The sequence below is a fragment of the Ostrinia furnacalis genome, unplaced genomic scaffold (genome assembly GCF_004193835.3).
Source record: "Ostrinia furnacalis isolate ACB-3 unplaced genomic scaffold, ASM419383v2 OfSCF2155, whole genome shotgun sequence".
Lineage (NCBI taxonomy): Eukaryota > Metazoa > Arthropoda > Insecta > Lepidoptera > Crambidae > Ostrinia > Ostrinia furnacalis.
This window is the reverse complement of record NW_021132394.1, coordinates 611,649-638,878: the sequence shown is the minus strand read 5'-3', so window position 1 is coordinate 638,878 and position 27,230 is coordinate 611,649. Positions and strand designations below refer to the sequence as shown.

General features: G+C 37.5%; 3 protein-coding genes across 5 annotated transcripts; 2 read left to right on the top strand and 1 right to left on the bottom strand.

Annotated features, from left to right (window-relative positions):
- Positions 1–1,695: 1,695 nt before the first annotated feature.
- LOC114354733 (tyrosine-protein phosphatase 69D-like) lies at positions 1,696–11,498 on the top strand (the record flags this gene model as incomplete). The annotated part of the gene is made up of 5 exons (XM_028307278.1): positions 1,696–1,811; positions 2,723–2,854; positions 4,426–4,577; positions 5,763–5,898; positions 6,674–11,498. Coding segments are annotated over 5 exons (608 nt in total), but the record flags the coding sequence as incomplete, so codon positions are not given.
- Positions 11,499–13,404: 1,906 nt separating this feature from the next.
- On the top strand, positions 13,405–27,177 carry LOC114354720 (next to BRCA1 gene 1 protein-like). Of its 3 annotated transcripts, none has more exons than XM_028307259.1 (7): positions 13,405–14,042; positions 23,207–23,376; positions 23,722–23,906; positions 24,145–24,244; positions 24,861–25,067; positions 25,717–25,869; positions 26,385–27,177. In XM_028307259.1, exons 1-7 carry the CDS (start codon positions 13,645–13,647, stop codon positions 26,495–26,497), a joined length of 1,326 nt encoding a protein of 441 aa, XP_028163060.1. In that variant the 5' UTR covers positions 13,405–13,644; the 3' UTR covers positions 26,498–27,177. The 3 variants fall into 3 exon arrangements, with proteins under 3 accessions (XP_028163060.1, XP_028163059.1, XP_028163058.1); XM_028307258.1 differs by lacking the exon at positions 13,405–14,042 and adding an exon at positions 22,842–23,026 and having other exon boundaries at positions 24,870–25,067; XM_028307257.1 differs by lacking the exon at positions 13,405–14,042 and adding an exon at positions 22,842–23,026.
- LOC114354721 (protein lethal(2)essential for life-like) lies at positions 15,652–16,448 on the bottom strand. The gene has a single exon (XM_028307260.1). It carries the CDS (start codon positions 16,336–16,338, stop codon positions 15,799–15,801), a length of 540 nt encoding a protein of 179 aa, XP_028163061.1. The 5' UTR covers positions 16,339–16,448; the 3' UTR covers positions 15,652–15,798.
- Positions 27,178–27,230: the final 53 nt, after the last annotated feature.

Here is a 27,230-nt window from a genome sequence, read left to right as displayed (position 1 = left end):
GATTGACACCCTAAAAATTGTCTCAAAACCTACATATGGTAGGGTGTAAGCAACTATTAAATTTCAAGGTCAACGGTCACAAAAATCGGTTTTTTGCGCTTTTTTAGAAATATCTCATTTCCTGTGGGTTTTTTGCTATTTGTATTTATTATCAATATTGTAGAATACTAAATTCTCTACAAATTTTGTTTAAAAACTTTTTTTATACGGTGAACCGTTTTCGAGATAGATGGCGGAGAGCGCGCGGTCACTGCATCACTTCAGGTCTACTTAAGCGGTTTAGATTTTTCATACAAAAGGATTTTCCCGCTAATTCCTGTGGAAATTTCGGGAATTCCTTGTTGTAACTAATACTGTCAGAAAATAAGGCATTATGTTGGTAGCTCCGCCTGTAGTTTGTGCGGTTGGTAAAGATTTGCGGGTCGTTCTCTAAAATGCATATGTGTGCGTGAGCTCAAAAAATATCTATGGAGTGCCGTCTCTTACTCTTTTATGCTCTTTGATTGACACCCTAAAAATTGTCTCAAAACCTACATATGGTATGTAGGTTTTGAGACAACTTTTAGGGTGTCAATATACAAGTATTTACAGACTTACAGCTGGGTATCTCTAATTCCGAGATTCTTACCTAATTTAAGCTTAAATGACTGGACTATGTTAATTTGTTCCGTAAATTTGAATTTATGAAGATTTTTCGTTGACAGCTGACGAAATTTTGTTTTTGTCTTAAATATTAAATATTTTCGTCGGATAACACTCGTATACATTATTTATACGATAAACAATTGATTTCAGTATATTTTATCACAAAATTACACGAAATTATAGTAAATTAACATTAAAAATTTGACCCGTTAAAATTACGCGTCTGACAGCTAGGGATGCCATCGCAAAAAAAAAAAAAAAAAGAAAAAAAAAATGGGTAGTAAAACTTGTGGTAGGAACACTGCAATGAACTGACATGTAAGGGCTACTTTTTTCTTATTATTTTGACGTTCATAAGTGCCAAATATTGGTCCATATTGATTTCTTTTTTTCATTTTCAATGTAATCAACGCTTAAGAGCCATTTCACAAANAAAGTTAATTATTATGAATAAAGATATATGAAGAAAAATTGGGTGCATTTTTTCATATCATTTTTTCGAAAACTTATCGATACATCTATGTGAACCGTACGAAACATACCCATCACTAGTCACATTCGTTTGACAGCCGTCATTCTAATCAAGCTATATTGGATAGACTATAATCACAGCTCTCATCCCTATTACAGCTAAATAAGATACCACAACTTTCGACCTATAGTAAATAAAAATAGCTACAGTTCTAGCGTATAATGTCAGTGCCTGACCACTGGGTGTGGCACAGGAGAGTGACAGATCATAGTATGAAGAACATCTCAAGTCATGTTGACTTGACGTTACTAAAACACTCTCCCATATCTCGGGCACTGACTCAGTTTTGCGCAGGTCTGCAGTTGAAAGTAAAGTTAGAAATGACAATTACGTGATTTGTCTATTGCGGAATTGTCTGAGGTATGGGAGGGGTGACATTGACATAATATTATGACGTGCCAGGATATAAATCTGAAGAAGATCTGCAGTCTCGCCTGACGTTTCAAAAACAGCCTGACTGGTGTAACTAAATCGAATTTGCTGTCGATTATTGTAAATTTCTAATTTGTTTTTCGCAGCATACGACAACTCAGAAGGCTTCATAATCACGCAAGATCCGTTACCGAACACGATCATGGACTTCTGGCGGATGGTCTCTGAACATAATGTGTCCACAATCGTTATGCTGAGCGAGGCAAGTCTAGTTATTTTATGATGCTTGAATGATTTTCTGAATATTTAGATTCTAGAATGTTTTCCACTGATGTTTCAATAGTTTGTGTAATTGGAGAGAAGGGAAGTTAATTGTTTATTTGCAATATCTATACAAACACGAAAACTACCACGTTTTTCGTTACATTTAAGAGGCATAGACTCAAATTAAAAGCAAAATAATTTCTAAAGCTTGATTTCCGTACGCGTACTTCTTAAAGCAGACATTATTATTGGTTGTCACGTATCCGCTTTGCATTGGAATCGATAAGTTGACAGCACATCCTTATTATTATTCTGTCTAATGGCCTCAATGGTGCAAATTTGAAGCACACTGGTTTTGCCAATGTCGAGTGTTTAGAGAGACACGGTATGCAGTGGAATTAGAAGGTTGTCCGGTGATAATTTATTCCAATGAAAACTTTTTGACTACTTTGGTAGTCACAAGCTATTTAACGTTAACTGTATAGATCGTTTCCTCCACCAATTTTTGGTCGAGGGAAGCGCGAGGTGCGAGGAGTTTGATCCGAGCAATCCGAGCGTCATTATTGTAGTGTGCGTGTGCACTCATGGTTAATTTAGCGTGTACCGATAACACTCAAACATTAGCGGAAGATGGTGGGGAGCGTCTTCGTGGATGAAACGATCTATACCTGTAAAGCCTGGTCCATGAGCACGTAGAATTTTGTCCAATGACCCCTAGCTACCCATCCTTATCGCTCGCGCGTAATTATATTGCTGTCGCGACTGTGCGACGCGCGCCCGCAGTGAGTGTGTGAGCGCGATAGCAACATAATTACGCGCGAGCGATAAGGATGGGTAGCTTGGGGTCATTGGACAAAATTCTACATGCTCACGGACCAGACTATAGTAATGGTGTGATATCTGTTATAGATTGGTGACGGCAAGTGCCCGCGCTACTGGGACGACGGCACTGCGCAGTACGAGCACATCGCCGTGCAGTACGAGGAGAGCGAGTCCTGTCCCTACTACACGCGCCGCCAGTTCCGCGTCACCAACAACAAGGTAGGTTTTAGGCAGATTATGTTCTGACAGGAGCTACTGGGACGACAGTACGGCCGCATATCCACTAGAGGCAGCCTCGGGCCGAAGCAGAGCAACTGGGGACGCTACCTTAGTCTGCGACACGCTGCGTCCTGAAGCAAATTCATCGCCGCGAACCAAACCATATTGTCGCCGCGAGCTGAGCCATATTAGCTCGGGGCGAGGCTGGCTCTAGTGGATACACAGCCTACGAGGAGAGCGAGTCCTGTCCCTACTACACGCGACGCCAGTTCCGTGTCACCAACAACAAGGTGCGTCAGACATGTTGCAACAGGAGCGGCGACTACTAGAACGACAGTACGGCCGTATATCCACTAGAGGCCTTAGGCCGAGCGGCTGCCTCGTACCGAGAAAGAACAAAGTTGGGACGCTGCCTCAATCTGCGGCACGGCGCGTCCAAATATATGAAAATTTTAGTTCTTTAGAGTTTCACCTAGGGGCGCTGTACAATCCGTCATACATTTAATGTAATTTTTTTACGCGCTCACTAATGACAATGTTTGATGTAAACCGACACTCAGCCCCCTGAAGCAAATTCGTCGCCGTGAGCCGAGCCATATTGTGTCGCTCTGGGCGAGGCACCGGCTCGGCCCGAGGCTGGCTCTAGTGGATACACAGCCTACGAGGAGAACGAATCCTGTCCCTAATACACGCGCCGCGTCACCAACAACAAGGTAAGTTTTAGGCAGACCATGTTCTGACAGGAGCTACTGGGAAGACAGTACGGCCGCATATCCACTAGAGGCAGCCTCGGGCCGAAGCAGAGCAACTAGGGATGCTACCTTAGTCTGCGACACGCTGCGTCCTGAAGCAAATTCGTCGACGCGAACCAAACCATATTGTGTCGCCGCGAGCCGAGCCATATTAGCTCGGGGCGAGGCTGCCTCTAGTGGATACGCGGCCTACGAGGAGAGCTAGTCCTGCCTCTACTATACGCGTCACCAGTTCCGCGTCACCGTACATAAGGTATGTTTTGAGCAGATCCATGTTCTGATAGGATACGGCATCAATAAATCAGATAGGTGATGTGACGAGACACCTTGCAAAAGTCGCTTTGAAGAGATGTATGTAGCAATCCAAAGATAAGGCAAATTAGCGAATTGTAGGAGGCGTATGTCAAAGAAGCAAGTGTGATATTAGGATGTGTTTGCCCAGGTGTAAGCTACGCTTGCGTATTAAAGGTCCGCAAGGATGTATAGTGTCGTCACTGTTTTGTACCAATAATCAATCACTGAACCAGTCACCACGTATTTTTTGCACTATTTTCTCATAAACATCCACGATTTCACTCACGGAAAATCTGAAAAAACCTCTAGAGTTCAAATTTCCAGCGTGTCAATAAGTGTTAACGAACTTTCAAATAGTTGCAAAAAACGGTTCTGTTTGACGTGACGGCGACGGCATCACGCATGCTCTTTATCACACAGTGTTGCTGCTAATGACATCTCGCTCGCTCGGTTCTTTGTTACTCTATTCCGCTAGGTATATTAACTTTATGAGTGGAGTTAAAAAACTTATATTGTGTGTTGCAGAACGGCGACAGCGCTTCAGTCCGCCAGCTGCAGTACCAGGGCTGGCCCACGGCGCCGGGCCACGTGCCCGAGGTGACGCGCGGGCTGGCCGAGCTGGCCGACGCCGCGCGCCAGCACCGGCCCAGCGACCACACCATGCTCGTGCACTGCCAGTGAGTACCGAAGATCCGGCTCGAAGGACCAGGGAATGAGGCGGTCCTAAAAAACTGCCTTGCACGATACCAATAAAATGAATGCGCAATAAAGACATCTGTAAGACACACACTGACCAAACTAATATGCACAAACACTTTCTGTAACGAGCACGAGCGACAAATTGTGGCTCGGTTCGCGGCGTCGAAATTTATTTCGCAAATGAGTCTTGCCTCAAGTTTATTTATTTGTTTAAAATAGACAAACAGATCATCACTGTCCACACATAGCCATGAGGTTGAGGCAGCGTCTCCATTTGAGCAGCCGGTCGACTCGAGACTGCTGATTGCCTCTAGTGGAGATCTGAGGTGGAATTGTGTAAAGCAATCGTAATCATTTGACAGTTCATAACGTACGATTAAGTCAGTTAAACAAAGCGTTTGACAGAATAATCGTACGTTATGAACTGTCAAATGATTACGATTGCTTTACACAATTCCACCTCTGGCTTAAGACACCCTTAGACTAGACTTTTATGCCCGTTTTCACTATCAATCCCTAATTTTTAAGTGATCTCTATGGTAACATATAACAGGAATGTTGTTTACCTAGGGGTCACTTAAAAATTAGGGATTGATGGTGATAACGGTCATTAGTCTCTTCTACAGGCGGGGGCTACACGCAACGTCTAGCGGTACAATTAGTAGGCCTGTNTGTTTCGTTCAATTTCAGCATACACCCGCCAACCTGATATCAGGTTGGCGGCTCATTTTGTAATTTAAATTGTTCCCGTATTAGGGAAGTACAAAATTAATAACTAAAGGTACACCTCAGGTATTAAAAATTAATATTTATATTATTCATTTCTGTGACCATACACCCGCCATTCTGACGTTCACCAACTTTGAGCAATTCTGCGAGCTATGTCGGTTACTTTGGTTCTCCTGCGGATCTCCTCATTTCTGATTCGATCACGCAGGGAAACTCCGAGCATAGCCCGTTCCATCGCCCTTTGGGTGACCTTGAGCCTTCTTATGAGGCCCATAGAGTAAGCGACCACGTCTCAGATCCGTATACCATCACTGGCAACACACATTGGTCGAATACTTTCGACTTGAGACACTGCGGTATTTCGGACGTGAGTATATTATGGCGATGTAATCTATCTATACTTTTAATTTAACACCAACGTTTCTTATCCACAGCCTGGGCACGGAACGGTCGGCGCTATTCGTGGCTCTATGCATCCTGATCTGCCAACTGCGCGTGGAGCGGCGCGTGGACGTCAATACAGTCGCGCGCAAGGTGCGCTCGCAGCGGGCACGCACCGTCGACACCTTCGTAAGTACACGACTAAAGCCTGGTCCGTGAGCACGTAGAATTTTGTCCAATGACCCCAAGCTACCCATCCTTATCGCTCGCGCGTAATTATGCTGCTGTCGCGCTCGCACACTCACTGCGGGCGCCCGTCGCACAGTCGCGACAGCAATATAATTACGCGCGAGCGATAATGATGGGTAGCTTGGGGTCATTGGACAAAATTCTACGTGCTCACGGACCAGGCTTTACAAGTGTTTAGTCCTTACCTTCGTTCGTTCGTTGCGGGTCCAACGAAAGTTTAACTTTCCCCGGGACAAACTTGACCTTCACTGGTTGCGTTTTTATTGGCGGTCAAGCTGTAGATCCTGGCTACACAGGAGTTGCAGCGGTGGGAACGAGAGGTGGGAATAGTCCCGTACCTTCGTCGATACGTTTCAGCCAAAAGACGTCCGCTGCTGGACAAAGGCCTCTCCCAAATATTTCCACAACGATCGCTCCAGCGCTGCTCGGATCCAGGTACTTCCCAAATTGTCTATAAGTACCAGATCGTCAGTCCACCTGGTGAGAGGCCTGCTGCTGCGTGTACCGGCCCATATTGGCCACTCGAGAACTTCTAAAGCCCAAGAAGCTCAATGAGCCCCGCCTACTACCANATAAAAAAAAATTAAGTTTGACAATTCCTGTAGTTATAAGTTATAGCAACGCGTTGCTATAACTTACAAGAACCTCTCTGTTTAGCGCTATAATCTATCTGTAGGACAAAATTTAATTTAACCGTAATATTTTTCCTCCACAGTTGCAGTACGAGTTTTTACATCGTGCCATACTCAACTACGCGGAACTTCACAATCTACTGGAGGACAGTTAAACTGCCACGCCACAGTAACTATGGTTTTCAACTTGTATTTTACAACGTCAAATCCTAAAATCAGGCGATTGTGTATACCTTTCTTTATCTCGAGGGTAAAAAAGGAAAACTAAAACTAAATTGTAGGTAGTGTCCGGAATTCTCAAGTATTTTAACCTCAATTTAGCGCAATAAAAACGACATAAAATAAAAACGTTGATATAATTTCAGCTTTATATCAAGCTGTTTAGAAACGATATTATGACGAAAACTCTCTGTTGTGATTATTCGGAATGTTACGACTTAATTTTACGTTATTTTTAAGTTAGCTTATTATTCGATGATAATTAATTACCTATTACGTAAGTATTTGTATAGAAAAGGCGACGTTTTGGCAGACCCGAGTTATTTCATCGTTTCCGAAAAATCTATCCTACTTTTACGAATCTTTTTTTTATTTGACGTTATTTTCCTGTCTATCAAAGGCAATCAATGACATCACTTTAAAGTAATTTACTAATTTGACAATATTGTAACAGATTTCAATTGATTATCAGATTATAAAATTCAATTAGCAACCGAACCAGAGTTTCCAAATAATATATCACCAATTTGACATAATTATGTATATCATTAACTTAAGTTTTGTGTCTATTTGCTAGACAATTCCATAGAATAAATTAAAGTGTTTAATTATTAATAATACACATAAAAACATAGCTTTAGTTTGCACCGACGCTTACCTTGCTCTTTCCCAAAAAAAGGAAAGAGATAGACAGAATATGTATCAAAATAGCTTTTGCAGATGCTCAGTTCAATATTTTATACATATAGGTGCTTTAATTTTTACATTATGCCTTTCTTACGAATTTACACATTATTTTAATATTTTTTTCGTATAAAAATCTATTTTTCTTACGTTTTGTTATCGATATGTAAGTTGTGTACAAATCATTGATATACATCTGATTGTAGGTTTTTTAATCGTAGCTCTTAGATAGGTTTAAATAAAAATCCGCTTTTGCTTCAAACCATTTATGGAAAAACGATCTTTTTCCCATATCAACACGGTCGAGAACGGTTCTGCAGGCTCGGCCAATGTAAGTCTGTTGTTGAATACTTTCAAGGTCAACATTTTACTGAACGTTCTTCAGGATACTTACGTTGGTTCTCAAACCATACCACCATAGGATAGATCTGTCTTTATCTATAAAATTAGACTTTTATTATTAGTTCTTGGTATAAATCATACCAAACTGAATCGTGTCCAAAGAAAGGGTTAGCTGTTAAAATATCATGAAAATAAAAAATAAATTTAAAATAATACTACATATTTATTTTGATAACGAAAGAGGCCATATGATTATGCATTTGTATTCAATTTAGGTTATTTATATCGAGTCACTATATAAGACTTACATTTTCGGTATAAATACGGTGAGGTTTTTAAAAAAGACCTTTTAAAAAATGTTAAGGCCAAAAGCAAAATTATACCCCAATGTTAGCACAAATTTTAATTAAAGGTGCGTGCATACTGTAATGTTTAAACTAAAGAACTATTTCTGTACTATGTAAATAATCCCTTTTATATGAAGTGAAGGAACACGTTGTATCAGTATGCACCGACCCTAGCGACGACATTTTTGATGTATTTACTATGATTATTGTTTTTTTCGTAAGATTAAAGCAGGGCTAATATTGTCACGCCTGTGGACGACTGTCTAACTTATATGTATTTAGGTAATAAGCTATGTAACTAGATTTTGTATGAGCTAAACAAAATATACAATACGTTGATGTTTTTAAGTGTGCCATGTTGTAGGTGTACGCTTTGGTTCTTGAAAATTGGCGTTATAGACAAAACTCGAATCTAACAGTATTAGAAAAATCATTCATTTTCCATTGATAAACGTTTGCATTTTTGTTCACACTAAATATTATGGTTTAAACTGTTAATGGCTGTATTAAATAAAAAATAATGAGGCTATAAATCATTATAAATAGTGTGTATTACCATTTACAATCAGTATTTGATGTTAAACAAAACTAAAGACACCGTCACTGAGAAAACTATTTAGACAATTTCAAAAGAGTCAAACGAACACCGCAACATGGCGAATGATTCACGCAGTGGCGCATATTCACTATGAGCGAGTGATTGTCGTCCTTAAGACAAAGCGATGAGGTTTAGTATGCGTTGTGTTCAGTGCCACTGCTGTGACATGTAAGGGGCCACATCGGTGGTGGAATTTTAAGCCAGTGATAGTCAGCATTGGTCTAACAAAATGAGAAACGTCTCGTATAATGTCCTGTAAAAGTATCAAAACTTAGCTTAAAAATGCTGACCGTCCCTGGAAATTTAACACGTTGACTGTCCATTCTGTTATAGTGTGGTATGTGTAACACAAAACTCTGACAGATTCCAGTGTAATAGTGTCGTAATTTACGCCAAATGATTTGCTATTCCGTAACGTTTGTGTTGGTCAACGTGTTAAATCAAAAGTTGGTGTTATAAAGGACTTGCACGATCTTCCCTGATACCATTCAGAGGTGAATTTTCAAAATAACAATCGTCTATGGCCTATTGGCCGACCCCCTTTTAGTTTAGAACTTCTTCTTAGTTTTAAATCCTAACATGCCAAAGTTGTTCTGAAATAGAATAAGATAAAGTGCGAATTCTGAGACATATCACTTATCCTTTTCTAGCCCGTACAGATAAAAGAACAGATTCAACCTTCAAAAGATTAAAATTAAATATAACTCTCAGAATGAGCTAATGAACAAGTGGAGTTGTGATTTTTATAAAACAACAGGCTTCCATGTAAAAGAAGACTCACAGATCATATCAATATGAAACCATTTTGATACGAATTCGAATTTACACGCACAAGATATAGGTTTAAGAATAAACCACCGCAGTTATGATGATCTCACATGCGTTGTGTTCAAGTTAGTTTTATTCAGTACTATTACTATTTTGTAATTCGTGAAAATGTGTAAAAAAAACCATTCATAGCTTTTCTTACGGCGCGCGGCGATCACTGGTTAAGTTTGATTCGTATGTCCATTTTGGATGCCCAATGAGGTACCTATTAGACCAGTAATGTAACTGCCATTTTAATAAGAGTATATTCCTATAAAAATATGTTGTCACTAACATTTTAAATCTAGTTTTCAGAATTTATATTAAAAATAAGTCGTTCGTTCATATTACCATCATATAAATTTTAAAATAGTAATCGTACGGATTGGGAAAGCGTGCAAGTCCGAGAGTGACTGATATTATGCGTGTTTTTATTTTAGCTTTTTGTATCTATATAAAAAGTAGGGATGTTACAACTTTTTTTATTAAACAAACGTAGATAGTAAGTTAGGTTAGACGATGTTAGGCGACAAATAAATGTGAGTATTGTGGGCGGGGAAATGAGGTTTGAATATTTTTAAACTGTTATTTCACTGTAGGAAATTCTATTGTAGAATGTTTTCTTCGGTTTTAACTTGCCAAAGACTGTATCACTGTGTATGTTTTTTGTTCAATTTGATCAAGGCCAACTACCTGGTGAGTCTTCTTTATTATCAGATGGTAATGAAACTTCACGTCAAACTACACTTTTAAAACATAATATTTGATTGTTTCTTTTATATCAAATTTCTCATTTACTTCTCACAATACAAAATACGATCAGGATCTGAACTACGAATATTTCTTGCATGTATCACAGTATACCTTATTTACCTTATTTTATACACTCGACTTATACTGCGGTGCATTGCAAGAACTATCTGCAGTTGCAACTCTTGATACCGCTATGCCGGTACCAGTTACGTTTATACAAAAGATCTTGTGTCTTCGACATAATTTTGTATAAAAATGTATAATGTCTAGCTGAAACTGGCCATTGTTTAGAAGTCAAGCTCAGCTTGGTTGTTTGTTGGCAGCAAATGGGATCGGAATTGTTATTTTTCTAGATATTGTAATGTAGTTTTCATAAAAATATCGTGAGTGAAACCAACGTTACAAAACAACGCTCAAAAAACTAGACTCGATCTTAGTCATAGATTATGTCCTGTTATTGGACTAAATATTGAAATGCGATCAATCAAAGCAAAAGTCTATACTTGAGACTGAATCTGAGCCTTGAGCATTGAGACCCTTGATATTATAGAATTTTACAAATGCACAGCAAAGAGTTGAAAGTAAAAATATACCATTCCAATTCAATTTTGATGCCGATCTGCTGTCACTAAACACACTCACCCCGATGCTTAACTGTAGTGGATACTGACGCTTTTTGTAATTATAAAACTACAAATCAAATAGGCTCTAACTTCTCTTAAATTTACGTTTTGTTTACAATAATTTTGTGACATGTGCATTTTTTTCTTTCGGTGTAAAAATTACATTCTATAATATTATTTATCTACACTGCAATTTATAAATTTATAATTTTTATGATTATTATTTAACACCAATACTAATTAATAATGCTCAAATATTGTATGTTTTGTAGTTACTTTGTATTTTTACAAAGTTTTATATGAAAATCTCAACATTTGCTCAGAGTGTGCACATGTTACATCTTATCAGTTTATGCAAAGTTTGGTATTTCCAGAAAATTGATGATGTGACGAGGATAAAATTTTATAAGGTGTTTATTATAATTTTGTAAATATTATATTTAAGTGCATCTACCGAAGCTATTTAATTTAATGTACGCAGTCTTGACAGTCGTGAACCTGATGATTTAATTTTATTATGTTTCTAAATCTGTAAATAGATAATGCAGGTCGTGTCATACAATATTTTTGAAAATATACCACTATTTAGAAACTCTTGGTTTTTATTTTATCACCTTCACTTTTATCAATAAGATGAAGTTCCTAGCTCCTAGAACCGTAGTTATTATTTATTATTCTGTGCTAGAACTAACAATCGCATAATTTCCTAGCAACTATCATGACATGACAGAGAAAACACAGTACAGTTTAAAGTGGTTTAAAGTTGTGCAATTAATTAACAAATTACTAATAATCTTTTGAAAAAAAAGTTTAAAGAAGAAAAGAATAATAAGATATAGCCAATGTCTAGCCCTCAATGTGATAATGATAAAATTGGTCTATCATGCTTTATGGCACTTACTATTTATTGCCTTTTTGCCATACATAACTAACGTAGTGGGTTGATGATGAAAAAAATATTTCAAACATTCTAAACTTAACGACTTAACAGAGCAAGCCGCGAGAGCCTTATAGAAGAATAAAAAAACAAACAGAATTGACCGATTGCCTCTATTTGATTGCGTGGGCTTTTAGAAACCTACCTATCTAAAAGTATATTTTATGAATGAAAACCAAATGTTAAAATTTACAACTTCCATTCAAGAGTTGCGCAACAGCGCAACGCAATCGGTAATAAAATACATAATGTGGTAGGTAGGTAGCAAGGTAGTTAGACNAGTTAGATATTTCGTTTCGAGCAGTTCGGGAATATTCGCGAAAAGGGCGGAAATTCAAGTCATTGACCGTCGTCATAGCAACTCGTAAACAATTCATCGGCAAGTTCAACGCTCCTATTGTCTGTAGCGTAAAGTTGAACATTGATTCGTTTTCATTCATAGAAGTAGTGCTAAGCAATACTGCTACTCCCCACTAGATGTCGCTAACAGTTCAAAATGAAAGCAGGCAGAGCTACTCAACATTTTTCACATTGAAAATATTATGTATAACACATTTTAATGAAACTGACAAAAAACTAGTTTAGCTAGTTTTCATTAATTAAAGACTATGAACAATTTTTACTACGAACTTAAGAAGGTCCTATATAGCTGCCTCTTTGTTTTTGTTATTCTTCGATTTATCCACTACTGTATTGAAGAATGTCTAGTAGAGATCGCTACTAGTAAGTAATAAGTCTGCTGTGCCTGTTATTTACTACTGTTTAGTTAATTTAACACTAGTATTGTATTATCTGTGATTTAACTTTATTATAATTTGTGAAACTGACAAAAATACAAACTTCGTTCTGAAATTCCGATTTACAACCAAAGATTCCTAAAAATATGAAATAGGTACGGATTGTCAAAAATGGACTGAGTTAATTAATAAAAATAAATCATTGTTGTAGTGTTCTCGCGATGCAGTGCTCAAAATTAAAGCGTCATTAAAAAAGTAAAAGCCAGGAAAATATCTCTAAGTGAGGAATCAAACTTGAGATCCACAGCATTTAAGATGATTCGCCGCGCCACTACGACATTATGGTGTGTGTGTGTCCGACGTCCGCGCGTTCGTGTGGCACTTAAATGACCACAAGTAAAAGATTCGTTTTTTTTACTCGGTTGTGTTGTAGGAAAAACATTAACAAGTTGGTGAAAATAAATTAAATAAAAATTTGATGATGGTTTTATTTTATTTTGAATTATGATGATTAAATTACAATAGTATTGTGATACCTATAACAACTCTTGTTGTCATTTATGCACCTCGCTAAACAATCGCTTGGTATTTTTTTATCAAAAATAATTAATCAATGAAGGAAATGTCCAGACTCCAGTCGTAAGAACAAGATAATTTTAATAAATAAACATACACACGTGGTCGTTCTGCAGTTGGACACGTCTGTCTACCTTATTGATATGAGAATATTTTTATTTTCTGTCTCTTTCCCGTGGTATTGATACAATACAAGAGTGAGCAGGACAACAGGTCAATGTTCGAAAACACAACTCGATAACTCGAGAAAAGCCTTATCTGCGCAGCCGAGAAATTTCCACTAGCCGCTAGATGTCGGGAGGAGTATAAAAGCGCATGAAACGCGCGCATTTCAAGTGAATTCAAGTCAAGCTCTACACATAGTCAAACCAAAGTGAATCAGTGCAACTTATTTGTGCATAGCGGTGCATTTTTGACAAAAATCAGTGAAGATGAGATCGTTTGGAGGATTTTCTTATTGCCTAACGTTGGCTATCATATTCTTCGGAATTGGCTCACGTAAAATAGCATTCGGCGATGAATGTCCCGGCAAACAAGACAACAAACTGAACGACCAGGCTTTCGGAATGGCGCTGACACCCGACGACTTCTTAACCTCCATGATGACACCATGGATCGTGCACGATTATTTCCGACCATGGAGGCAACTGGCTTCGATCGCAAAAGACTTGGGATCGACCATTAAAAATGAGAAAGACAAGTTCCAGATCAACTTGGACGTTCAACACTTCGGACCTGAAGAAATCACTGTGAAGACTTCGGATGGGTATGTCGTGATTGAAGCCAAGCATGAGGAGAAGAAAGATGAACATGGCTTTGTGTCTAGGCAGTTTGTGAGGAAATATGCGCTACCTGAAGGGGCGGAGTCCGAAAACATCGTCTCAGAGCTGTCTAGTGACGGAATCCTAACTATTACTGCTCCAAGAAAGGTCATCGATGACAAGGGAGAGAGAATAGTGCCAATCACCAAGACTGGACCAGTCCGAAAAGAAACTAAAGAGGCACCACAGGAAAATGGTTCCTGCAAAGCCAGTGACAAATCTTGTAAACTGTAATTTCTGCATTTATTATTATTAATAATTTAGGACTAGTCATTTGTTGAAGACTGAATTAAGTTCCAATAAATTATTTAAGTTTCTTTAAAACTACTTCCTTGTTTCATTTACCTACCTATTCATTATAGGTATATACCTAACTCTATAAAATAGGTACCAAGTGAAAATTGACCTTATTTTTTTTTCAGCTGAGTTGCACCATCTTACTTTAACTTTGACAAACGTCAATTCTTACTCGAACATCAATAAAATGTAATTATACAGGGTGTCCCAAAAACAATGGATAACCATCGATAGGCCTCGCCATGAGACCCTAACATCAAATTTTGACCCTAGTAAATCACCGTTTTCCAGATTTTTAAATTTTTGTGCATTTTTAGAAAATTGCCACCTGCGATTACTTTTTCTCATGCCATTTCTACAAATGAGGATATTTTTCAATCTAGTTTATTTTTCAGTCTAAGTAGCCATGAGATAAAAATAATACAGAATACATAGGTTTGTGATAATACCTTTTTAAAATCTTACCAAATAAGTTTTTAAGAATAATGGACACGATGGACTTCCTACATTTTTTTACATGATGGCTGATCCAATGTGCAAGACAATGAATTAATTATTCCTTCTCTTCTGCGATTTCTTTAATTTTTCATACTTTTAAACTAGTTTGTTGAACTTTAATATTTTCTTTTGATAGCCCAACTATCCCTTGTGATGAGGATGAGGAAAAAAACTATATTGAAAACGGTGATATTTTTACTAGGGTCAAAATTTGATGTTATGGACCATGGCGAGGCCTATCGATGGTTACAGGGTTATCCATTGTTTTTGCGACAACCTGTTTATTAAGTAAACTGTTCATTATCATGTTTAGGTACTATAAATATTTCCGAACATTGGGCACTGCCAATATATTTATGAATTCGATTGTACTTACCTACTAAATAAAAAGTTATCTACACCGTTTCCTTTATTGTGATTATTCTACTTCTCATCAACTTTTAAAGGCAACATTTTAAAACTAAAACACAATTATTAGCCTCAAAATTATTATGCTCCCCTATCCCATTGCAACTGCAACATTCATTATGTCGAAAAAAGTCGTGGGTTCGACAATCACCACTAAATACAAACTTTTGTGTGAACAAAAATACCTATCCGATGTCTGGCTGTACCCATAATATTCTCGATAACACTTAACACATCATTCAAGATTTTTTTTTGCACCAATTACACCTGTAAGAAACAAGTTATGTGCCCATTATTTTAAAAACTTTCTTTTATAGTTTAATCCCGTGAGGTTTTCTTTCAATACCGGAACAACCAGTTTTTATTTTAAGATTCCTCGCTAATGAAAATGGGATTAAAAAATGAAACTCAAAATGAAGTAGATTTGTGAATTTATTACGCTTTACACTTAAATTAATATTAAACTTTTATCAGTCTTTAATCACAAATTAACACAAAATAATACACACACAGACTAACACACAGAGCATGACTTTTTTTTATCACAGAGGAGGGTATCTCTCATTTCGCCTGTCCGTTAGCGTTGGCCTGGGGGTTCTGGTCTTTGATCTCCTTGCGCACCGGCCCAGTCTGCGAAATTGGGACAGACCTTTCATTCTTCAGCGCTGGAGCCACTCGGGGGGCGATGATGGACAGCACACCATCCGAAGACAAGCGAGATTCCACCGTATCAGGGTTGCAGCCTTCGGGCAACGCGTAGCGGCGGGTGAACTGCCGGGAAATGTAGCCATGTTCGTCCTTTTTCTCTTCATGTTTACCCTCGATGATAACATAACCGTCAGCCGTCTTGACCGTGATCTCCTCCGGCGAAAAGTGCTGCACGTCCAGATTGACTTGGAACTTGTCTTTGTCGGACTTGATGGTGGAGCCGACGTCTCTCGCAGCGGCCGCCAGCTGACGCCAGGGTCGGTAGTAGTCGCGGTTCACCATAGGAGCCACCGCAGCCGTCAGCAAATCGTCGGGAGTCAGCGCCAGCCCGAAATCTTGGTCAATCAGGCGGTGAGGGTGGTCGTATCCGAGGATGAAAGGCAGCAGAGACATTTTTCACTTGGTTTGTATTCGAAAAGTTGCGTAGAGTTGAGATCGCAGTGCTTTCGCACTCAGTTGTATTCGCTTGAAGAGCTTGTTCAATAATACTTGTTGGTGAAGCCGGCCGGCGCGCTTTTATACGCTCGACCCGCTGCGACATCTAGCGGTGGGTAGAAAATTCTAGAATCGTCGAGTAGCGGTCGTAAACCTTTCCGTGTGTGCGTCGTGCGTTCTCGTAGTGAGCGAGCAGCTGTTGTATTGATTTTATTATTTCTATTGGGGCCCGGCGCGCCGCGAATACGCGAGTGATTTCGCGATTATTCTTTCAGTCCTTGCAAGGTTACTGACATCATCTAATACGTAACATTAACAATGAATGAATGAAATGAAATGCGCTCATTACGAATTGGATATTCTGCTTACCTAGTAATGTTATGGCATGAAGTTGATTGTTGAGTAAGGTTTCAGCGTGGTATTTTTATGTTTACCTATCTGAAAGTCAGCTGTTCTGTGTTTTGGAACTATCTTTTGCTTCTTCTTTTGAACCATCGTAAGCTTATTAGCCGACTTTTACTTTGACTGTCACATCAGTCATGAAGCATCAATGAAAAATAAAACGATTTTCACGTGAACGAAGTTGCGGGCACTTCCATTTTTTTCTTGAATATGATTAGGTAGCCTACATAGGTACCTACCTACTATTTAATTTAGGCCTGATTCGACCAAACTTTAATCCGAGAATAACTCCTGGTATAACTGGCACATTGACAGTTAAAGTATGGGCAAAATGACAAGTTTATTCTGAGATTAATTTATATTATTTTTATTTTACTGCTGCTGCTTTAAGCCCTACACTATACACATAGGAAGATAAATGTTGGACAAAGAAAACCAAATAAATGATTTTGAAGGAACAAAAACTACTGAAAGGATTTTTATTAAACTTTACTTACAGTATTATTGTTTATAACCCAGAATAACATTATAGGCTATAATTTATGACGATCTGTGTGACAAACTAAATTTCACGTGTGTGAAGCCGCGGGCAAAAGCTAGTAGGCACTACAATAATTAGGTTTACCTTCAAATAAAAAAAAATCTTATTATTTATTTCTGTAGGTATCATGACGTGACATAAAATACTTCAAACACGAATACAAACCAATAGAAAACCTGAATCGTCATCTATCAATAGCTCATGAAACCAGACACGTCTAGACCAAGTTACAGATAAACTGCCTGGCAACCATCTAGCTATTTTTAGCTCAAAATGACGGCTGCAGTATGCACTGAAGTTCATCGCTCGCCCGTCCCTGACTGAACACAAGTATGCATTGTTGTACAAATGTACAATGCCGACAACAATAACGAATACTTACCGAGCGTGGAACGGAACCGGGACCAGAAAATACCAAAACATTCAAGAAAATTCTACAGTGCATTACTGTTAGTTAACTAATATTAATATAAAAATGTTTAGTAAGGAATGGACTGACCGACTGATATAATATGAAGACATTTTGGTATTTTTTTTCACATTGTTTGCGGTACTTACTTCTAGTAAAATTATAGAGAGGAAAGATTTGTTTTTTGTATGTTTGTATTGAACAGGCTCTGAAACTACTAGACCAATTTCTTTTTAAATATTAGTCTTATGCCCGTTTTAACCCTAATTTTTAAGTGACCCCTATGGTACGTGTTACCATAGGGGTCACTTAAAAATTAGGGATTATGAATATTATGATTATGGGTACTGGGTAGCTATTATGAATTTTGTTTTCATAGGGGTTATTTTAAAAATAGGGATTGATGGTGAAAACGGGCATTAACCGCTTGAGTCCCAGACGGCATTAATGAATGTCATAACAATTGATTATCNTAGCGGAGCGTAAACCTAACAATACAACTGGTAGTTCGTCTACCCAAGAACTGTTGCGTTGTAAGCGTGCCATCAAAGCCACTTTAAGTGCTCTATGCCACCGCTCAATCATGCCGTTACTTTGAGGGTGATAAGGTGTCGTGCGCAATTTGTGTATTCCCAAATATTTCATTAACTGTCTAAAAAGATCACTTTCAAATTGTCTACCCTGGTCGCTGGTAAGCTTTGAAGGGCATCCAAAACGAGATATCCAACCCTCAAACACTATTCTAGCGATAGTCTCCGCTGTAATGTTTTGAACAGGAAATGCCTCAGGCCATCCGGTACATCGGTCTATCAGACCTTATTTATTTTTCAGCTGAGTTGCACCATCTTACCAATCTTACTTTAACTTTGACAAACGTCAATTCAAACTCGAACATCAATAAAATGTAATCATACAGGGTGTCCCAAAAACAATGGATAACCCTGTAACCATCGATAGGCCTCGCCAACAACTAAACTGAAAACTGAACTAGATTGAAAAATATCCTCATTTGTAGAAATGGCATGAGAAAAAGTAATCGCAGGTGGCAATTTTCTAAAAATGCACAAAAACTTAAAAATCTGGAAAACGGTGATATTTTTACTAGGGTCAAAATTTGATGTTAGGGACCATGGCGAGGCCTATCGATGGTTAAATACAGGGTTATCCATTGTTTTTGGGACAACCTGTCTATTAAGTAAACTGTTCATTATCATGTTTAGGTGCTATAAATATTTTCGAACATTGGGCACTGCCAACATAATATTTATGAATTCGACTGTACTTACCTACCAAATAAAAAGTTATCTACACCGTTTCCTTTATTGTGATTATTCAACTTCTCATCAACTTTTAAAGGCAACATTTTAGAACTAAAAAACAATTAGCCTCAAAATTATTGCTCCCCTATCCCATTGCAACTGCAACATTCATTATGTCAAAAGTCGTGGGTTCGACAATCACCGCTAAATACAAACTTTTGTGTGAACATCTTAGTATTTTAAAATACCTATCCGATGTCTGGCTGTACCCATAATATTCTCGATAACACTTAACACATCAAGATTTTTTTTGCACTAATTACACCTGTAGGAAACAAGTTATGTGCAAATTATTTGAAAAACTTTCTTTTATAGTTTAATCCCGTGAGGTTTTCTTTCAATACCGGAACAACCAGTTCCGAGAATCTTTAAGAAGAAAATATAAATTTATAATAATATGTATTAGGTTTATGTCCGTTGGTTGTCTAGTTAGTACCTACCCATAGTACAAGTTTTGCTTAGTTTGGGACTAAGAGGCGCAGTGTAAAATGTCCAAGGATATTAAATGTAATTTTATTTATTTACTTTCTCCTATGATGAAAAATTTCATACAGAGGTATTTTTTTCTTATTTTTAATACGAAATGAGATGTAGATAGATACCTAATTGTTTTTATTTTAAGATTCCTCGCTAATGAAAATGGGATTAAAAAATGAAACTAAAAATGAAGTAGATTTGTGAATTTATTACGCTTTACACTTAAATTAATATTAAACTTTTATCAGTCTTTAATCACAAATTAACACAAAATTAACACAAAATAATACACACACAGACTAACACACAGAGCATGACTTTTTTTTTATCACAGAGGAGGGTATCTCTCATTTCGCCTGTCCGTTAGCGTTGGCCTGGGGGTTCTGGTCTTTGATCTCCTTGCGCACCGGCCCAGTCTGCGAAATCNTTCTGATCAAACGTCAAACAAAAGTCCTTAGAACAATGTAAGTTCAGTACATCCGCCACCAAAAACAATTATTTTGTACCAAACATTCTTAATGTTTATACTCGTCAATCTACCTACAAATACCATAAAATAAAAACAAAAGGACACTGTTTCTTTTATTTTTAAACTTCCTAGTACAACGACGGGTGTGTACGTACGTCACAGTTTTTTTTTCTCTGACTTCCCTAGTAAAGAGATGGTTGTGACTTTCAGTCATCAAAACGATAAAGTGTCCAAACTTATAGATTAAAGACGAAATTCGAGATACATTCAATATCAATACGAATACAAATGTATAAGCTATTCCAACAAACGATGTGCAGTCTTCCGAAGTACAATGACGCTTGCACAAACACGTCTCTGTACTGCGTTAGAATAATCACATCCGTCGGTGTTCGATTCTGTATCTTCGATATTATTACGAATTTTGAAAAATTAAAAAATTAGTTTATAAAGGGGCTATTTTAGAGTAGTTTAATGCAAAAAAACAGATTTTGACGGTTGCGATCATACGACGTTGTTCGACGACGCCGACGATCTATTGTGTCTAGATTCGCGGGCCTTGAAGGATTAATTAATTAAATTTAAAATTTTTGATACCTATTTTCACCCGTGTGATAGTACGTAGGTACCATCTACCACAGATCATAATTATTATAAACTACACAACGTAGGCCAAATAAAATCAGCGTATTTTGTAAAATGTATTTTTTAACGTTCACTTGTAAAGAAGTGAACGCTTTCAAAAAGTATTGTTAATTGTGAAAATCTAAACAATATACGTAATTAATAATACAAAAAATCGCTGTTCTTATTCTAAGATAGGAAAAAATCAAATGATATCGCGATCTAAAAGCGCACAGCTCCATCTGTTGGCAATATAAATTATGGTCATCATACACTCATGGTGAATGCAATTTGGTGCACTTTAAATTAATATAATATAAGTAATGTCCTTATTTTTTATATAGTAACATTTATTTGTTTAACGATGTTGCTAATGTGATTCTTTGATATTATTATTATGATGAATGTTTAGAATCGCATGCATGCATAGGGATAGTTTTCTACAATTTAGGTAAAAAGCGTGATTCATAACATTTTTAATTAATCATCATAATATTATTATTTACTTAAAACTTTATAGCACAATTTAACTTAATGCTATATTCTCTTTCAGTCAACCTTAGGGTCAAACAAAATAATCTGGCTAGGGGCTGTTCATAGAGGTATAAAGTTAATTTTGTTTAATAAAGTCTAAGATAATAAGTTAATTAAAATACTTACAAACTGATATATAATGTAAGTACCTACCTACTACACCTCTAGTCTCTACCTACCTACGCAAAGTAAAACCAATGGCCCTTTCTCAACTTTTCTGGAAAAGGTTTCTTTTATCTGAAAAAGCTGGAGAAAGCACACTCAGTAGTTCAGCTACTCAACACGAGGTGGCGTTAGTGGAATTTCTAAAACTTCAGATTTTTTATATTTAATTTTAGGCTATCATGTTTTATTTTACTATTATTTTCGGCAAATTAGTGCAATAAGTTAGTGCTAAGTCAATTTCAGTTTATTCGTTCAACACACTTAGATTAATAAAGCTTTATTAATCTAAGTCAACACAGAAATATTGTAAAGAAGGGCTTGTATTAAAAAGGTGCTGAGTCATTAAATAAGCACCAACCAACCATGATACACCTTACACTACCCATCAATGCCTTACCCCATGGCCTTACTCATTACCCCCATTTTTTAAAGCCGTTTCCCCAAAAAATACATAAAGATGAACTACACTGAAATGTCCCACCGACGACATTGACAGAAGGGCGCCACCGTCTTCGTTCAACTATAGATGACCCACGCTGAACTGTCCCGCCAAACTCAATGACAGGGGGGCGCTACCATCGTTCAACTATATGGTTTCCAACATGGCAAAAATCGGAACTAGCGATCCGGTATTGACGGTGGCGCCCCACTGTCAATGTCATGCATAGGACAGTTCAGTATTTTGGAACTATACATGGTTTCCACCGTGGCAAAAGTCGGAACCAGCGATCCGCTATTATTAATTTTATCAACACAGTGTGAATCGGATCAAATATCCGAATATATAAAATTGGTAACCACTTCTCTTGTAACATTAAATTTTGTGACATGCGAAAGTCATAAAGAAAAAGTTAAAGAACTTATTATATGTAAAGGAATTTCCTTGATGATAAATGACTGGTGTAAAGAAATAAATAATATATTAAATGGTAAAAATATGGTTTTTGATGAAAATTGTCCTATGAAAATGTTAGCGCACAGATATTTTGTATCACATAAAAGTAAAAATAAAAGTTTTAAATGATTTACACATTTGTTTTTCATTTCTTTTACCTTGTTTAGCAATTGGTTATGTGCAGTTTTATTTTGGTAGATTTTTTTTCCAAATTAATGCACTGTTGCATTGTTTTAAAAAAAAAATCTACCGAAATAAAACTGCGCCTCAATAATAATATTTGGAATAATACCTGGATACGAACTATGAACGACGAAAGCACCGTGTTACATACAAGCAGAAGCAAGTACGGAGCTTGAGAACTAGATGGCGCCTCTTTCTATCAAAACCTTGAGACGGCTATCTATACGTAGTACTTATTCTTATCTATGGTGGCCCCCCTGTCAGTGTCAAATAAAGGACAGTTCAGTGTAGTTCTTCTCTATCAATCTGTTCTATTTTTCGTTTTATTTTAACGTTTCTGGCCAATCAGTGAATGTACAACACCTTCGTTGTTGCTAAAAAAAAACAAAAATGTGTCTATTAAAAATGTCAAAATAGTCAAATGTCATTTTACTGTCAAATTGCATTCCTATTTGTTTGTTGTTGTCGCGTTTGTTTACGATTTTTAATAAATAAAAGATAGAAAATTATATAATCAGTTTTCTCGGTATCTTACAATGGTCAACTATTGCTGTGTAAGTGGTTGTAGTCGAAACAGTCGTTTGAACAACCACTTGACGTACTATACCTTTCCCAAAGATGTAAACCGGTTAGTAGTTTTAAACAAATTAATAAATTAAAGAGCAACAGCTAGAAATATCAAGGAATTCAATTTACCAATTTGTAGTGATACTTTCTCTGCTTTGGACTACTGCATGGTTAGACAAATAAGAGATTAGCTGAAAATGTTATTATAATTGGATCTACTTGTATAATTTATCAAATTCAGGCAGGAACAGTGGCTAAGAGCAGTAGGACGCGAGGATCTCATTGACAAAGGCGAACTAAAGAGTGGATACCGGGTCTGCTCCCGCCACTTTTCACCGAACAGCATAAAGACGCAGTCTAAAAACCTCTGTCCTGACGCAGTGCCCACTTTATGCCTGCCTCCCAATGAAGGTATACTTTGAACTCTGTATTCTGTATTATTTTTCTTTAAATGGCAGGTTAGATGACCATTTACAAGTCCAAAGTGTGCCCAATTATTATTGTTTAACTAAGTCACACTTGACTATTAATCATAACAGTCAATAATATTACTTGGCAGTGTTAGTCCACTACCCAATATTAGGATTTAATTACATAGAGAATAAATTCCCATACTCAGAAAGAATAAATTCCCATACTCAGAAATACTTACTTAGACAAAAAAGATCAGTCTCTTGTATATTAAAAAACGTGAACTGATATTTCCTGATATAATTATTACCTGTCTTTTAATAGACATGTATTTTGTTTTTGCAGTTAACACAATTGATCCAGAACCTATGCAGCATGATGACATTGTGTGCAACAGCTGTCATAAGCCAATCCGTGGGTTCCGCTACAAGTGTGTCTCGTGCGATGACTATGATCTGTGCCCTAAGTGTGAGTCAATGGAGACTCACTCCAACCACTACATGCTGAGGATTCCCAAGCCTTTAAAATTTGTAGGTGGAAGTTTAATTACTACAATATTTCCAGCGTATTTTTTGTTTTAAAAATTATCCTTTTTTGAAGTACGTTAAAAATAATTATCTAATTAAATTTTGTAAACCTTCATTTTCCTAATAAATATCATCATCACCATCATCATTTTAGCCATAGGACGTCCACTGCTGAACGTAGCCTCCTCCAATAAATGATAAAACAGACTTTAATGATTAACAATATGTAATTTTTTCCCAGATGATTGCTGACCAACTAATAAAAAAATGGAAGAGATTTTTTAAAGCAGAACATGTGGTACCTGACTGCCAGGATGACTGTAAAGATGGTATATTGGATGGTAAATAACATTTTTTTCCAGTACATATTTGCAAATTGCAAAATTTTTCATAGAAGCTTCGCTCCTATTGGTGGTTGCGTGATGTAATTTGGCCATAGCCTTAGTTCACATATGGACTATCCATCACATAAATAATTTTTCAGTTCGAACCAGTACTTCCTGAGATAAGTGCGATCAAGACAACGATAAAATATCTTGTAACCACATTGTTTTAATTATTACACTCACTGCTAGACCTGTGGTTGACTAGTAGAGAATGCCACCCGGCATGAAGTCCTCCACCATTGTACATTCACCGTCAAATAGCTTGTGACCCCCAAATCCAATGTAGCGAAAAAGTTCGCAACATCTTTGTTACAATGGCCACTTTGGGTGTCACGAACCCAAATTTTTGACGCTGTGTACATCATTTATTGCTTGCAATAAGCCCAGGCGCAGACCATCGATTTGTCGGCCGATAGTTTAGTCGTGCAGTTGATCAGTATGGGCGCACATTACACCGATTCGATTTGGATGATTCTTCATACAATTTAAAATCGGGCACAACTATCGGCCAACTAAAAATCGGTGGTCTGCGCCTAGTCTAAAAATTAAATAAATAAAATTAATTGTTTAGCTAATTCAGACGAAAGTGACGATGATGTTCCAATCACGAAGTACGTGATACGAGCGAGCCAAGACAGCGATCTGTCAGAAGACGTCAAATCCAAAATACGAAACGAGATCGCCCGAGTCATAGCCCTGAAGAGTGCGGAGAAAAGAAAGAAGAAAGAGAAGGCAAAAGGACAGACGAATGGCAAGAAAAGGAGTGGAGTTGATTTGGGTTAGTACGATTTATTGTTACGTTTCTTTACGAGATCGAATCAGAAATGAGGAGATCCGTAAACGAACTCAAGTCGCTGACATAGCCCGACGGATTAGCAAGCTGAAGTGGCAATGGGCAGGGCACATAGTACGCAGAACTGACGGCCGATGGGGCAGCAAGGTTCTTGAATGGAGGCCGCGTACCGGAAAACGCAGCGTGGGACGTCCACCCACAAGGAAGACCGATGACATCATAAAGGTAGTAGGGAAGCGCTGTACGCAGGCTGCTACCAATCCATCAACATGGAAAGCATTGGGGAGGCCTATGTTCAGCAGTGGACGTCCTATGGCTGAAATGATGATGAATTATGCAGACTACATTGTTTACTTAAATATTTAATTCTCCTACAGATCTCATTTCTGATTCGATTACGTAAGGAAACTCCGAACATATCACACTCCATCGCCAATTTTATAACAAAGCTTAGGAATCTTGTAAATAAGGGACTTCAAAAAGGCCCATGAGAGCAAAATTTACTAATTTGATTAGGCAAGGATTTTTTACGGACTTCAAGATAGGGTTCATAAGATTAGTCCAAACAAATAGACATTCTTGATTGATTTTTATTTTTGAGGAAGTTCCAATTCGTCTGTATTTTCTTTTCCAGCAAGTTCAGTCAAGAAGCCGCGGCCATCTGACCTGGTGGAAGACCCAGTCCTACCTCCACCGCTGCTGACGCCGACACACGAAGTTGCTTTCGCTGACGTCAACGAAATGTGCGACGTGAAGACCGAGGTGCCTGCTGCGATGGCTAGCACAGGTATGGATAATGGATGAACCATTTCAGACGTTGGCGTAACCTTTTGGACTATTGGGAGCCTCTATCCCCGGGGTCAAATAGTATTTTTAGTTAGGGTCTTCCCTCTTAAATAGTAAACACTTAAGAACGTCCAGGAGAAGATCCTCCCATTTCGGTCGGTACCCCTATGACTTTAGACTATTGTCCAACGCTAGACGTAAGCCTTTACGAAGGAAGGAACGCTATGAAGTAAATAGAAATGTTGGGGTAGGATCTACCAGCGGGATTAAGATGCGCGCCGTGATAAAATCTTATCGATGATTTTAGACGACAAATGTAAACAGCTTATCACGGAGCGCATCCAAGGCCTATTCTATGGTCGTCCTACTCTATGTTTTTGACACGTAGTCTCTATTCAAGAATCAGTCGTTTAACCGACCCGACAAAATGATCAGAAAAAAAATACATAATTCAAATAATACCCAGTCTATGTTATGAAACCACAGGGTAAATTAATATTTTAATGTTTGTTACAGACACAGAATTCGGGCAGCCATTGATGCACGTCAGGCTCAGCGACGACCTAACAGAGCTAATGATCGAAATGGCGGGAGAACCCAAGACAGTGTACCGATACACTGACAGCTAGCAGTAACTTTAGTTTGAGTACACAAACAGATTGTTGGTGCTGTCATGCCAAAAATACAGGGTGAACACATAAAATAAAATCAATAGTTTGGACCATGTAAATAATGATCAAAATTATTTCCTCTATCCAATATTTTTATCCTTCTAAAATCGACATTATAAGGTCTGTGCTTTTTTGTAAACTTAACTTTTATAACGTGTATTCAGTAAGTTCAGTAGCACTCACTTTTTTGTACTGAGAAACAAATAAGTCATGTTATTGTTATCATTTATTTATAAGACAGTGAATTTTATATTGCTTAGGAGTCTTAGGCGACGAATTTTCGAAGCCAGTGTCTCCTGATTACAGTGCACCCTGTATTATTTGGCAAATGTACCAAGTTTATTGATTTCTGACCCACTTTGACTCGAACCTTGTGATGTTCTCGCACGTTCGTTTCAATTCTATTTTTATTTAGGTCTTGTCAAAACAACATACCTACTTATCTTGGATATTTTTTACAATGCTTACAAATTCGTGTAGTTTATTATTCTGTAAATATTTATGTAGAATCATAGTATGGATGGATGGAGTATTAGAGTAAGTAGGTTGTATTGCAAGTAAAGGTGTGTGCAAATGTAATTTTGAATTGTGTAAATATTATACGTGAGAAAGTTTAATAAATGTTGCCTATTTATGAATTCACTTGTTTTATTATGCCATTTTACTTGTTTATTTGATTCTTGTTAAATTG

Bases quoted from the DNA above. Each gene is read 5' to 3' on its own strand.
- LOC114354721 (XM_028307260.1), bottom strand. From the start codon at position 16,338: ATGTCTCTGCTGCCTTTCATCCTCGGATACGACCACCCTCACCGCCTG.
- LOC114354720 (XM_028307259.1), top strand. From the start codon at position 13,645: ATGAGATCGTTTGGAGGATTTTCTTATTGCCTAACGTTGGCTATCATA. The intron at 23,377-23,721 runs GTATACTTTGAA...TTGTTTTTGCAG, and splicing joins ATGCCTGCCTCCCAATGAAG to TTAACACAATTGATCCAGAA. The intron at 23,907-24,144 runs GTAGGTGGAAGT...ATTTTTTCCCAG, and splicing joins TTCCCAAGCCTTTAAAATTT to ATGATTGCTGACCAACTAAT.